Here is a 15,088-nt window from a genome sequence, read left to right as displayed (position 1 = left end):
TGTGATATGATGCTGTTATTGCAAATAGCTATCTTGAACAGCAAAAAGGATAAGTAAAGCTATTAGAGTATGCAGTGGTATATGGCTTCCTGCATATACTGTATCAATTATAACACACTGCTTTCAAGAATTCATGTCTCCTTACTCCATGCACAAAACTACAGATGCATATTACAACTAATGTTATAATAAAAGATATCTAAAAGAGAGTAAACAGCCAATACCCCACATCTGCTTTCTAATAATTTGTGTCTAAATGTGTATAAAAATATTATATAAAACCATTATAGAACAATTGTATGAACATTCTCTGAGTGATAGCAGCTAAAGATATTTTTTTTTTCTGAATGGCAGATCTGTCATTACTGAATGTTGTAAATATGTATGGCATACAAAGTAGCATCTATGAGATCTCCTGGAAAAAAAAAAATAAAATTGCTAAGGAGAAACTGTGGTATAGTTCATTCTGAATATGAGCTGATTGGACTAGCCACATTTGATGGGTCGGCATCACACTTCACTCTGTTCACTGAACTTGCTGTAATTCTAAATTGTGAGAAACAGAAGGAAAAAAAAAAAAAAAAAAAAAAAGTATTAGAATGTTTTCCTAGAATAGCATGTAAAAGTAGTGGATGAAAGACTGATGTGAGGGGATCAGAAATGTAAATCCAAACAAATCACTTTCCATAAATCTCCACCCCTTTCCACTCTGTTCTTTTCTATTCTATCCTGCCATTTTTTCTTCACTCAAAATTCCTGCTGACCTTAGCATCTTAAAAAGTCATGTGAAGTGTAGACACAGTTACAATGTGGTGCTGCTATTGCGGTCACCCTTCCTTTTTACTCCTGTCCATATTATCTTATCTTCAGTTGTTAAAGGCAAGGAACACATCAAGAAATCAACTCACATACATGTATTTTGAAAGCTCTGAAGAGGCATTGGCAGCATACATACACTGTCCATAATAATTACGTTCAAAATGTGAGACTGTGTGCAAGCTTTTCAGACTGCTCCACTAAACTATTATTCAGAGTTTTGACTTGCTTAGCGACTCCAGTAGAAGCACGTTACCAGTTCCTGGAAAAATGGACTTCTGAGCTCCTTTTTACTTGGACATTTATCCTGGTCTTTCTACATCCCATTACTATAAAATGGGTATGCTAGCTATCTTGCAAGAATGTTAGGAACATTAATTGGTGTCTATAAAGAACATAGATCTTTTATAACATAACAATCATGCTAATTCTTGTAATCAGACCCAGGCAAAATATACAATAGCCATCCCCATTATTTTTGCCCTGCAGTTACAATTGCAGTAAATTATTTTTGCAGAGCAACAAAGAAAAATGTTGAAAAGCACCAAAAGAGAATATACTTTTCCTAGTCAATCCACCAGAACAACAGAGTCAACTAGCCTTATCTGGGTAAATCAATGGAAAGTGTATTTTGTCCATAGGCAGCTCTAATTAAATTAGTAAAATGTGCCAGATCACAGTAAAGGGGAGAAAGAGAAAACAGAAACCACAGACCATGATTAGTTTAATGTCTCTTGGAGAGGGCTCTGAACTGAGCTCTAGCCATGTTTGGAATCATAAATACAACCATGGGAAAGCACGCTGCTTATAATGCATGCTCAGTTACACTGGGATTACAATGGAAAAGGCTTATACAGTTTACAAGGAAAGCCCAGGTTTATAGCCTTTTAACAAGGAATGGAAGAATTATTATTGTGCAAATAAATACGTGTTTAAGCAAATGCTTGTTCAAGCCTCTAGGCTCAATTTGTGATCAAATCCTTCTATCTCCTCCCTCTAGCTCTGCCCTTCACCTCATATATGTCCTCTCCCCTCTTTCCACCAGTGAGCAAACACATTACACTGCAGGGCCAGGCAGAGATGGGCTTTTTAGCTCTGAACAAATTTGCCGGGGATCCAGAAGTGTTTTGGTCAGAACAGCTTGGAACCCCAACTCAAATTTATCCGCCTTCTCTGTTACCTAACACGTGTGCATCTCAGGGTCATGCTAACTAGAGGCACGCTGTTTAAGCAATGCAGACTGAGGAACAGAGTACAGCTTTAGTAAATCATAGCTGAGTACTAGGTGATTTCCCTCACCGAGAGGTTCTGTTAGGTATTTTGAGATGACATTATGCTTTCCAGTGGACCACGCACCCAGGTTAATGCACCTGAACATCATGCCTCTGGATCCAACACAGAAGACATAGAAGTTATTGCAAAAGGAGAGGAAGAGAATGCAAGCAGGGAAAATGTGATAGCTGCAGCCCCAGAGGCTGAGGACTGGTTGCAGAGAATACAGATAAAAGATTTCTGCACAAAACATTCACTGTATAAATGAGATTTCCCCAGACTGCCAAAGTGCAGTGAGCATCCAGGAAGCCCCTCCAGACTTTATCTACCCCTGCTATAAGTCTTACCCTGTGAATCTGAATGGCATCAATTGCTGAAGAAACAGATTCAAAGAAGACAGGGTTTTCAGATTCAAGATTTCCACCGTACTGCATTGCTTTTATCAAGGAAGCTGTAATAAAACAAACATATGAGCACTGATAAGGTAGTGAGGATATATAAACTGTCATGTTAAAAAATTTGCTGTAAGCTGATACTTGCCTTTGCAGCATGCTAGCAACACATCAATGTGTCTGTTTTTACAATCCATGTAAATCTATATGTGTGAAAACATGAAATTAAAAAAAAAAAAAAAAAAAAAAAAAGAAGAAGAAGAAAAAAAGAAAAAGAAAAAAGAAAAAAAAAAATAACTGTTTAAAATACCAACAGAGAATAAAATACACACACACACAAAAAAGAATGTATTCAAAGCGGGTAGAGCATGAAGTGCTGCTGTTCAAGCTATGCTGACAGCAGCCACCAGAGAGAGCCCCTCTATAACACAAACGAGGCAAACCCACACTGAACAAGAAAGCATCATTTCCTCCCCGCTCCAAAAAGTACCCTACAGTTCTACCGGTAATAAAACTAAAATGATTAATTATACAGCATTTATAATTATATTTGTTAGATTTGTTTTTCCAGTATGCCTTTTTCAACAAGTTTCTGCATCTTCTTTCTGTACGCTTACCAACCAGTCCAGAAAGACAGAAATTTGACCTATGAAACTTTGAAACTTCCAGCAGTCTATCAGAAAATTGCCGTAGCCATCATGCTACATTCTGCAGTAAGTTGTTCTTTATCCTTTCTTTGAAAATATGCAACTTAACAGAGACTAGGTATCCAATAAGCTAAAAAGTAACAAAAAGTGAAAATTACTCTAGAACAAGAGTAGGGCCTTTTCTGACAGATGAGGAAGCATCCAAAGCAGTCCCCATTAAAAATAAATAAATAAATAAATAAATAAAAGCGATTTTTTTTTTTTTTATCACGTCAGAATAACTAATTTTAAACAGAAACCAAAAGCCTGCTTCAGACTAAAAATCCCTTTAACTCTAGCAGCATTGACGATATTTAGGAAAGGAGTGTAACATGGAAGGAGTGCATTTCTTCTTTGGGTAACTCTGTTCTGGACCTGTCTTTCAGTTAGAGGTTGCAACCCTAAACTGTATCTCAAAGCCCAGGATGGAGTGGTGTCCCACAAATTTGAGATCTCAAAGCCCTTTTGGAAATCAGTTTCACAAATTGTTATATATATATATATATATTAATATATATATATATATATATATTTATATATATATATATATATATATATTAATATATATATATATTAACCTACATATATTATATATATGTTATATATATATATATAATATATATATATATATTAACCTACTAAGCTTAATGAATGCCTTTATTTTGAGGGGGAATGTAATAAAGAATAACTTCCATTCACCTTACTTAATTATCCCAGTTTTCCTTTTGACTATGTACACACCTAGATATGTTGTTTTTTTTTGTTTGTTTGTTTGATTTGTTTTGTTTTTTAATTTAGCACTTAATTATTCACTTCAGTAAACTGAGAAAATAGTTAGGATAAGAAAAGGCCTTGGCTGAGACCCAAGTTATATAACCGACATAACTGACATGAGAGGGATGAATAAGACCTAAATCAGCTTAAAAATAAAGAAATGCATAAAAATGAGTGCTTTCAGAAACTAATTTCCATTAAATATGAATACTTGCATTTGCACTGAATGTCACTTAAAATATTTAGAAGTACTAATATACAATTTTATATAAACATAATGCAGTTCGGTACCAAAACTCTGCTCATCTTTTCCATAAGTGACCACGTTTATTCACTAATCTCAGTGATGTGACTAGTAACTGGTCCCAATAACTTGTGTGTGTAATCATATATTTCTATGTACAGAATGTATCTGGTGTTAAAAATACCTGAAGCAACATGGAGGCTCCAGTGTAGTCAAACAAACTCAGTCCACTGCAATCTAATATCAAAACACGTCGCTCACTCTGAGATGGCTGCAGTGACTCACCTGCACATTTGATATAGGAGAAAGCTTTAATTACCAAGTAGTCAAGAAATCTGTATAACAACAGAACAAAATAAGCCCAAAATATCACAGTAAAATTTGTCTATTGTTTACTGAGACACGTGTTAAGCAAATAGCACATTTTAGAAGTACAGATAAATGAAGGGGCATCAGAACAACGGGGTGAAGTCAACAGGCAGAATATATTAGTGAGATGTATTAGACAGAAATAGTCTCTCCTGGACAAAAAAAAAAAGTTCTTCAGATTTGAAATTCTACATGATTCTGGCTTGTTTGGGAAAGTTCACTTAGGATTCACACAGAAAATATACCTCAGATTCTTAAACTACGCACATACTAAATGTGTCCTGAACTAGCATGCAGATGATTCCTGGCTTTCATAAAGGGAAAACAAGAAAACTATGTACATCTTATTTACATTGGTCTGTGGACAAATAACAGGTTTAATATTAGTTATCACAAAATATAAAATTCCGAAAAAAAAAAAAAAAAAAAAAAAGATGAATATGAAAGGAATTATGAATGTAAAGATAATTATGAATTATGAATGTAATGATAGGTTAATTGAAATGGTTTTGACACAGCAGAGGAAAAGATTTTAAAATCTTGAGAGGACTTCAAATTTTCTTATTGTGTAGATTTATAATGGTGCTAATTTCTTTCTGACAGAAGTCTGAGTCTGTTGGACTTGCACCTTCAGAGGTTTACTTTCTTTATTAATGTACCTTGGACAGGACAAACACATTGCAAACAAAATTAAAGAATTTGAAAGAAAGCCTGCCTGGCATTACTGCAGTGGAAAACCAGGAAGGATTTATGAGATCTGCTGCTCTGCTTACTGTAATCAATTCTACAAAACTCTGTCTCCAAACCAGAAGAACTTACTCTTTCCCTGTTACTTACTCACCCCCAAAAACATGCACACTATATCTGCAGGTTCCAACAAGTTTTACCTTAAAAAATAGCCTGAGGTTACTTTTCCCTTTTTATTGTTATTCTGCTTAAATAAAAGTTAAAAGTTTGACAGTTCAAAACCAGATTTGGAATAAATATAATTACAGGTAACTTGCTTCTGTGTAACAGATGCAATAATGAAGAAATTGGAAGGAAGGAAATAAATAGAGAAGGAAGGAGGGAATTGATTTAACTTTATTTAACTTTAAATGTTACATTCAAGCACAGAAGTTGAGCTCACTTTACACCTGAAGTGCGCTTAGCTGATATGTTGCACAAGCGCACTTTGAAACCCTACTATTACCATACTCAATTCCCTTCCTTGACAAACATCGTTAAGGAACCACACACACACATGTGCATATGCATATATGGAGAGAGGCAATGGTGGACTGGAGCTCGCATTACCTTCCCAAAAAGCTGGCATCCTGCCGTTCAGTGGAGGCTGCCTGACTTCAGGAGGGCAGGATGGGGTGGTACAGACCTGCTGCCTCTGAACCACTGGGCAAGGGCAACAGAAACTAATTGTTGCTGATATAGACAATGTCAAATCAGTATTCCCCAGAAGCTGAAAATAAAGATTTTGACGAAGATGCTGCTGTGCCTTCTAGGATGACTGATGTAAGGACAAGAATTATGTCTTCCTGCTCACCTCCTTTCTAAAAATTTAGGCCCCAAGCTGCTTTAGTGATTTTTTTTTTCTCCTCCTCACCAGTTTTTATTTTAAAGCTTCCACAAAGAGTCACTGTACTCTGATTAGTACAAAGAACAACAACATTTAAGTCCTCAAGGCTTAAAAAAAGCAATCAGAAGAGAGGTCCTGTGCTGTCTGTTATTTCTGTAATGTGAGATACCAGTTCATCCAATGAAACCACATTTCAATGAAACCTGAAATGTGTACTGACAAGACCTTCCAAAGATCTCCCCACAAACACAATGCTGTGTGCTCATTTACCGTTTTACAGTATAGCACTGTATAGTCTCAATAGCCATTATCGTTATGTTGCTGTGCTACAGCAAAACATTCTATCAACCCCAAGTAAAGTAAACACTGTAAAAACATAAAAATGTCATGAGCCTAGTTAATAAGCATAAACTATCAGACAACAGCCCCCAAATCAGATTCTCTACTGTGGTCTTAATGCTTATAAGTGTTTTAAATAAACACAATATTTGAATTCCATCCATGATGAAGTCATCTGTATAAAGTATCTTCTGCAAAAGGTTCTACCAGCTATCCCATGGGAATGTACATGCTCTGGTTTGATTTAAATGCTATAAAATGTGGGAAGAGTAGAATTATCCAGCTTAATCCTTAATTAAAAGCAAACCCTTAGTTGTTTTCTTTTTTTCTTTATTCTGTGTTGTACAGTTTTACTGTGCTATATTGGTGGCCACTGTGTCACTGATAACTCAGATGACATTTATGAGTTTTTCTGTTCAATGCCTTTAAAGACCACAAAGACTTCACATAGACCTAATCCCATCCTATTTTTAGTTTTGCATATTAATGTTCAAGTCCCACAATGAGCTCAAAACCAAAACCAACCAACCAACTAACAAACAAACAAACAAAAAAAAAACGCACAAGAAAACAAGATCACAGCTTAGCAAAACAGCTTATTATGCCTTTGGCTGAAGACCAATAAAGGCGGCCAAGCTGGAAGTGATCCCCCCCACACACACTAGGTACCCATATCAGTATGCATAGATTGATTTGTGTGAAATAACCAGAGAGTCCTGCAGAAAAAAAAATATTTTCATTGGTTTCCCACTTTTGAAATCTTATAAACTCAGTCAAGAACAGAATAAAAACAGGATCTGCTAGGCCAAGGTTAACAGTTTAATAATTTTTAGTACTCATGCTTCAGTGAAGGTGTGATCTATCTGAAATATTAGTTTCCAGACAATTTGAGTTCACCTATAAATAAATAGAAAAACCTGGAGCCATTTTGCACACTTACATCCATCTTGGTTTTAATATAATTTATAGAAAATAAACTCACCATGACAACTTCCATTGGAAAATGAACAGAGTAATGTGTTCTGCTCACACTGAAATAAAAGCAAAGAACGATTAGCATACCAAGGAAAACTAATCCAATGCAGAGTAACCAGAGAAAATCAATGCAATGCACAAGAATTCTTTTTTTCAATAGCAAAATTAACTCATTCTCTCCAAAAACCATATTGTCTATTGGATATGTTATATCTGCTGAGCAAGCCTTTAATTATTTTTTAATGTCATATAAAAATGTAAGCTCACACCCCGCTTTTTTTTTTTTTCCTTCAGATGACTCAATCTCTTTGATATTTGTAGCTATTATAAAGCATATTATAAAAATGATGCTCTTGGGAAAGCAGAGGTTAAGAAGTAATAGAAAGAAGAGAAAGATGTTCTTGAAAAGATAAATTCAAGTTAGAAAACTTGTAAGATTAACTTCTACTTGATGCAATCTCATCTAAGATTTTAGTGAGAATAGTTCTGATGTAAATTTATTAAAGAGTTATGTTTATCTGGAGAAATGTTTTTGTAATGATTTCAATATGAATGTTAAGTTGCCAGTAGACATGTTTAAAACAGAATACAGCATGGAAACAAAATCCAAAGTGCAACTCTTTTTCATTTCCATTATGTTCCATAGAAAGACCATTATTTCACACACACACACAAACAAACAAAAACTATGCACAATATTTCAGTCAGCTGTACTGCCAAGTAATTTCCAGAATAGACAAAGGATAACATCTCACTCCTAAGTAACTTATAAATTAACTTAGTAATTAACTTATTAATTCATTACACTTATTAAATTAACTCATAAATTAATTCCATGAAAATCCTAAGTAATTTCTCTCAGTTTGGGAGTTTGTTATCTTGGTAATCCAAATCGGTTAAACTAGAAGAGCTAAGGAAAAAAAGCAGCACAATATCTGAGCTGGATTTCTGAATAACAAGAAGGCACCCATCAGAGTAGGAAAGGTAGTGCAGATCTTTAGCAAGAGACAGCAGAGGTGGTAGACAAATATTACTGTTTTAACAAACCATCGAGGAAGTATCTATGATTTTCCCAGTGCAGTTCACCAAACCGGATGAGATTGCCTACAGTTTATATTTTATTGTATTTTATTGGAATGTCTTTATTGTAATGATAGAAAAATAATAAATTTTCCCCTCTTTCTGGGAACATTGTAGGAATTTTTGGTAGCTATGTGCAAATAAACTTTAAAAATACAGTCCTTACTGGGAGATTTTCCAAAAACAAGTTCTACAAAATTTTTGTGCTATTTATTTTTCCAATACAATCAGTGCAGAAAATGAAAAAGAAACACCACCCTAGGGGAAAACTTCAAGCAGTTTGTACCTTCTTCCTATATCTATTAAAATTATTCATAGAATCAGAAATGAAGCATCTGTCTGTCATGGAGTCATCTCCAGAGCAAAGAAAAACAAACAAACAAACAAATAATAACAAAAAATAACACACAACTTTATTCAAGTAGAATTTTAGCTACTCATTGCCTTTTCAAAGTCACAACCTCACATTAACTGAGGATATGTAATGGTTCCCAGAAATTTTGAAGAGCTTTGGCTAAGTGTTTTAATGTCTTTTACAGGACCACATATAGAGAGGTAGGAAAGATATTATTTTCAAGTAATTATAATAAAAAATGCAAAGAAAACAATCATGCTCTTCAACACTGTCACCATGATTACTGAAGCATGTAGCACATCTTACCTTGTTTACATCTTCACATGCCTGGCTACTCATGCTATCCTTCTGGATTATTTTTGTAAGGTCTGCATGAAATTTCCTGGCATTCAGAAAGACTAATGGGTTGTTGACTGAAACTATCTTTACCTGTTTTAATGATTGCTGTGAAATGAAATAAACAAAATGCTGAGACGTTAATCTTGGTTTTACAAATTAAAATAATAATAACAACATCGGTAATTTCTTAAAAAGTCTTGAAAATTCCTGTAAATCAATCTAGAAGGAACTTTGGGTTGTAAGGATGATCTAATGGATAACCATCTTGATCAGCTTCATACATGACTGAAGTAAAAGAGTAATCTGTAATGAAAATTATCTTTAATTTAATTTGATTTTATTTTTAATTTAACTTTTTTTTTTTTTAATTGTTCTTAAAAAAAAGCAAAATCATTAATTCCAATGCACAATACTAAGAACTATCACCTGGCAAATAGTAGGAGCACTGTTTCAGTTGGTGTGATTTCCATACACAAGCAAGACAAGGTCTGCAGACTGGGAAAATCTTCTACTAGATAAGTATGATATGTATTGTAAAAAGTAAATGAGTTTTTGGAGCATACAATGTGGCTGGTTTAAGGAAACAGTCATAATGCTAATCTTGGTCATCTGAAGATGACTGTAGTACAATAGGGATATTTTTTCATGGAAATGGAAAAAAACACCACTGACTTCATTACAAGAGGAAATTCCCACCAGTCCAACTTCCCAAGTTCTCCTACCACCCCGAGCTGAAGATGAAGCAGAAAATCATTCAACTACAGCCTGCAGCAGAAGCTCCTGCCCTGGAAGAAATCTTTCTGTAGCCACTCTTACTTCACTAAGCCCTTCAGCAAAAGCAAATTCCTGATGGTTCCACTTGCACTGACTAGATCAAGACTGAGCCTGAGGCACAGATTTAAAATTTTGCTATCATTTATCTACAACCAACATAATCAATAATCTGCACAAGAACCATTGTCTGCCCTGGATCCTGTCTGCATTTTATCAAAAAAGTTTCATCCAAACTTCACACTGTAAAAAGCTAGTCTCAATGTGCATATATGCATATATAAATATATTAGATATCAGTATTAGCAGCTCAGTTGACACAAATGTTTTCTAGGTAGAATTAACCTAATTCTACTGATGTCTTCACTTTCCACAGGTTATAAACCAACTGTGTGTCTCTCTTCCTTGGGAAAGAACCCCATTCTTGCTGTTTCCCCAGCAAATGTCCCATCTATGTGATGGATACCAACAACTTGTTCTCTATTTCCATCTGAGACAGACCTGACTCAGTGTAGAGCAATTGCTCTCAGCTGCTTTGATGTCTGCTGCTTGTATTTAAGACTTGAAGAAAACTCTGCTGGCCATTCCAGTCTTTTACTTTTCCAGTTGTACTATTTGATCTAGTAAAAGATACTACACTTGCATGTTCTTTATCTATATTCAAATAAATAACTGTATTCTTTTATGCCTCTAGTGCTGTAAAGCAGGAATAAGCAGGATCATATTTTCAGTAGCATTTTCTACTCAACAAGCACGAAACTAGAGATCTTTAAATATCCATAACAACACTGCTAATAAGCTCGAGTTGGCAAAAACACAATAGGATTAATTTGCCTTTCAGGTATGTCTTTCATGGAGGCTGGATCTCTGGATTACATATGGAAGTTCAGAGCATTTTGATGAGAACAGATGAGAAAGAAAGAGGATCACTGAATCCACAACTGAACATTGCACAGCAAGATCCTATTTATTTTCATTACTGATTTTTTATGCCAAAATAAAATATATGATTTATGCAAGTATCAGCTCTCAGAAATGAACTACTCATGACAATGGGCAACAGGAAGTAAAACAAACAAACAACTAAACTTTGAGAATTTGTAAGAGAATATAAACTCCAAAAGCCTCTATTCTTCCTCATGAAAGTCAAAGACATGCGAAGTTACTTAACTAGGTTGTATTCAAACACAAGTAAGTGGAGCTGACAGAGAGACAACTTCTGTAGAAGTTCAAAGAATCATGGGATTGCATTGAAGATACAGTTTTCCCAACAGACCTTAAGCAAAACAGGACTGGAAATCTTTACCACAAACCACACAAACGACCTCCTTACTGTAGAATTCTGAGAACCAGACAAACTCTCAGACAGTACTGTAGCAGACATCATACAGGCTAATGAAACATTTCAGACATCCAGAACTGAGGCAATGAACCCCAGAAAATGTATAGTGACTTAGTACAATTACCTGTGAATGTGATCATCATATCACCAACATAGTTCAGTACATCAAGTGGTAAAGCCTAACCAGTAATTAAAATGGGTAAGAGAATATATGAGAAATAAATTAATTAAACAAAACATCTTAAATAGGGGTAAAACAGAGGTTAATACATGGCTGAATGTAGAACTACTGCAAATATTCCCTTAAAAACTATTCCATACATGGCTTAGCATGGAGACAAGTGGGCACTTCGGTGCCATACTGGCAAAGTAGAAGATGAAAACAAAGACAAAATAAGGCAGATGTTCAGAGATCAAAGCATGCGATCATCAGTGAGCTACTATGAGGTGAAAGGCTTGAAAGTCTCAAATCATAAGGCCAAATAAAGCTGATGGAAGACTTAGGTATAACCTTATGTCTGGGATGGAGAAGCCAAATTTGGCTATTAGTCCTGGTTGTAGTTTAGTTCTAACTCCTTTCTCAATAAAAACTCTTCTGAGAGAAAATAACTTATTTTTGTCTTTCCCTGCCCAGAAAGAAAAAAAAAAAATCATCTCAGGAGGCATTTTTACTTTGTCACTTAGAAGGATGTTGCCAATTGCCCTGCGCATATGGCACAGCTCTCTCTACACTTGGGTAAGAATTCGGTTTAGTGAATGCCTTTGGTACAACGTGTTTCAAACAAGCTTCTAAACGCCCTTTTAATTTTTGCCACATCAAAGTGTCTTTTCTCCTGTTGATGAAATAATCCCTATAAATCCACAGACCTTAATGGTGGGGTAGATCATTAAGCTTGCATATTTTCATGTTTAAAAGTCTTGTTGCTTATGTCTAAGCTGTTATTTACCAGTGGAACTTGGATTACCCTAACATTCGTACATTAAAAATTACCCCAAATTACGCAGTGACTCCATAAATTAAATTAAAAACATTTTTTATAAATCTTAAAAATATTTTTCTTTTTTTTTTTTTTTTCTGTTTAATAACCTCTTGAGCAATTTGCTTTCTTAACAAAATGTTATTTTCCCCAGTGTCTGTAGACAGTGCTTTGTTACTACATGGTCACTGGCACTAATCTTAATCATTTAAGATAAAAAGATAGGGAGCAGTTAGCTTAAAAATGATGCATAGGGCTTTGTACAAATATTGTATTAACTGACACACACACACATGAAAAAAAGAAAAAAAAAAAAAGGCAGGCAAGTCAAATGTTGGTTACCCATCTCTGACAAATTTACTCCACCAATTCTCTTAAGAATGAAAAGTGATAATAATAATTGACAAGTGGGCCAGCCTCAACAATAATGTTTTTACATTTTAGAGTCCTCCCCATTCTCATGTGCCTCTCACATTCCAGCATTGTTCAGCATTCCAAAACAGTAAACCCACCCAAACCAAATTCAGATTTTGAGCCTAAGATAGCTCTGATGGAAAACATTTGCCAAACACAAATACAAATTAGTAAAACACAAACAAACAAACAAACAAACAAAAAAGGAAAATAAAAAGATAACTTACACAATTATCTTCAGTTTTGTATTTATATTCCACTTCTTTCATATTTTTCAAACTCAGTGTCCTTGCTCTGTAACCAATACAAACAGAAAATTTGTGAGGCAAACAATAAGAGTCTTGAACAGAAACAGAAAGTGAAACACATCAAAATTACAGCATGCAAGTTTAAAGTTATGACAATGCAATCCATATATATATTTGTGCATATAAAACTTATTAATCATAATCATAATGAAGTTAAGAGTAAAAGGCAAATTTTAGAATTATAGAATATCAATATGAAAAATTAATAATGTTATATATTTATTCAAATATTATTAATAAAATGTTTATATTAAATTTCATTACTGACTTATATCTGGCCAGAGAGCTAGTCTTATATCAATATATGTAATATATAAACTAACTTCAAATGTACAAAGATTTAATTAACATTTTTTACCTACAAAATCATATTGTAAGGAAAGGAAACAAAGATACTCAATCGAAATGAGTTAGGAAAATCAAGGATATTTTTTTTTGTCATTAAAATTGATGCACCTCTGTATGATAAAACAAAACATTATGCTATAGCTGTCAAAGTGGAGGACTTAACTGGAAAAGTCAGTGTCCCTATGGGTACAGTGTCCCTATATGGTCAGTGGAAAGAGAAAGTTGCCTTGAAAAGGCAGTTCAGTGTAAGATGTTCTACTTCCATACATCCTTTACAGCAACACATTTAAGTGGAGAATAAGATATCTATAAAATTAGCTATCATCTGAGCTATGTGCCTAAAGCTAGGCAATGGAAATCATCCCAGAACACAAGCATTTAGTAGATGCAGCAACGCACAGGGAGTATTTGCAGGTACTGGGGTCAGCTAAATGAGGCTTGCAAAACTCAGCTGTTCTCTCCTGTCTTCATAAATCTAGCTGTAGCTGCTGCTGTTTTTAATATATTCTGATACATAACATACCGTGTCCAATACTCTGGTGTCTGAACAGAGATTTCACAATAAATCATCTACAACATTTTTTGTGCTTTAGTGTCTAACTCTTCTGCAACAGTCATTACTGAGAACATTTTTGTCCATTACTGGGTGACTTACTGCATGTTCCCATGCTAAACTTACCTGTGCAGTACAACTTTTAAGATTGTTAGATCTTTCAGTGCCTTTATATTTAATGGACAATCATGTGCAACATGAACAAAGACCACAAAAATCACTGGAAAGAGTCTTATTTATTAGAGCAGGTTCAGGTTGAGGTCTCTGTCCAATAACAGAGGTTCAAGCTTTTTTTTTTAATCAAATATCCCTACCCTTCTGTTATAGAATCATAGAATCATTAAGGTTGGAAAAGACCTTCAAGATTATCTGGTCCAACCATCACCCTACCACCAATGTCACCCACTAAACCATGACCCTAAGCACCATGTCCAACCTTTCCTTGAACACCCCCAGGGACGTTGACTCGACCACTTCCCCGGGCAACCCGTCTCAATGCCTGACTGCTCTTTCTGGGAAGAAATGTCTCCTAATTTCTAACCTAAACTTTCCCTTGTGCAACTTGAGGCCATTTCCTCTAGTCCTATCACTAGAACCTCAGTCATCCAACCACAGTATGTAAATAACATGGAAACTTTTCTTTTACTAGCAGAATTTACCCATAGTTTAGTTTGCTGAGTAGCAGAAGGTTATAAGAAAGGTTCTGATTGTTTCAAGCAGAAACCATCTGCCATAATTTGCAATTGCCTTGTAATTTTGAGCTACTTTCATGCTGATTCTGCAAATTAATTCTGTGAACAGAGCTCTGCACAATTTTAACGAGCATTAGACTGAACTGTCTATATGGTATTTAATTCCAGTGCAATTAAATGTTCATGCAAACAACTGCCTGCTTGCCTACAAGTCATTTGTAGGACTGGTGAGCTATGGATTAATTTTGTGGTAAGAAATAATCATGAAGTATTTTCCTTTACTCATGATCAAAAGTAGCAACTGTTGCAGAGGGATCTGGACAGGTTGGAGGACTGGGCGATCACCAACCGCATGAAGTTCAATAAGAGCAAGTGCCGGGTCCTGCACCTGGGATGGGGAAACCCTGGCTGCATGTACAGACTGGGCGATGAGACGCTGGAGAGCAGCCTAGAAGAGAGGGATCTGGGA

The 15,088-nt window shown here is 35.1% G+C and overlaps 1 protein-coding gene across 1 annotated transcript in view; it reads right to left on the bottom strand.

Moving 5' to 3' along the window:
• Positions 1–510: 510 nt before the first annotated feature.
• SLC26A7 (solute carrier family 26 member 7) overlaps positions 511–15,088 on the bottom strand; it is a 63,813-nt gene continuing 49,235 nt past the window's right edge. The window contains exons 12-18 of the mRNA XM_032182509.1: positions 12,946–13,012; positions 9,182–9,319; positions 7,448–7,496; positions 4,369–4,469; positions 2,629–2,683; positions 2,436–2,539; positions 511–546 (exon numbers count right to left, since the gene is read on the bottom strand). Coding sequence (XP_032038400.1) covers positions 511–546; positions 2,436–2,539; positions 2,629–2,683; positions 4,369–4,469; positions 7,448–7,496; positions 9,182–9,319; positions 12,946–13,012 — 550 coding nt within the window. The remainder of the gene's footprint in view (positions 547–2,435; positions 2,540–2,628; positions 2,684–4,368; positions 4,470–7,447; positions 7,497–9,181; positions 9,320–12,945; positions 13,013–15,088) is intronic.

This window comes from Aythya fuligula, chromosome 2, assembly GCF_009819795.1.
Source record: "Aythya fuligula isolate bAytFul2 chromosome 2, bAytFul2.pri, whole genome shotgun sequence".
NCBI classification, from domain to species: Eukaryota; Metazoa; Chordata; class Aves; order Anseriformes; family Anatidae; genus Aythya; species Aythya fuligula.
The sequence above is the reverse complement of the archived record's forward strand: the minus strand, read 5'-3'. Positions and strand labels throughout refer to the sequence as shown.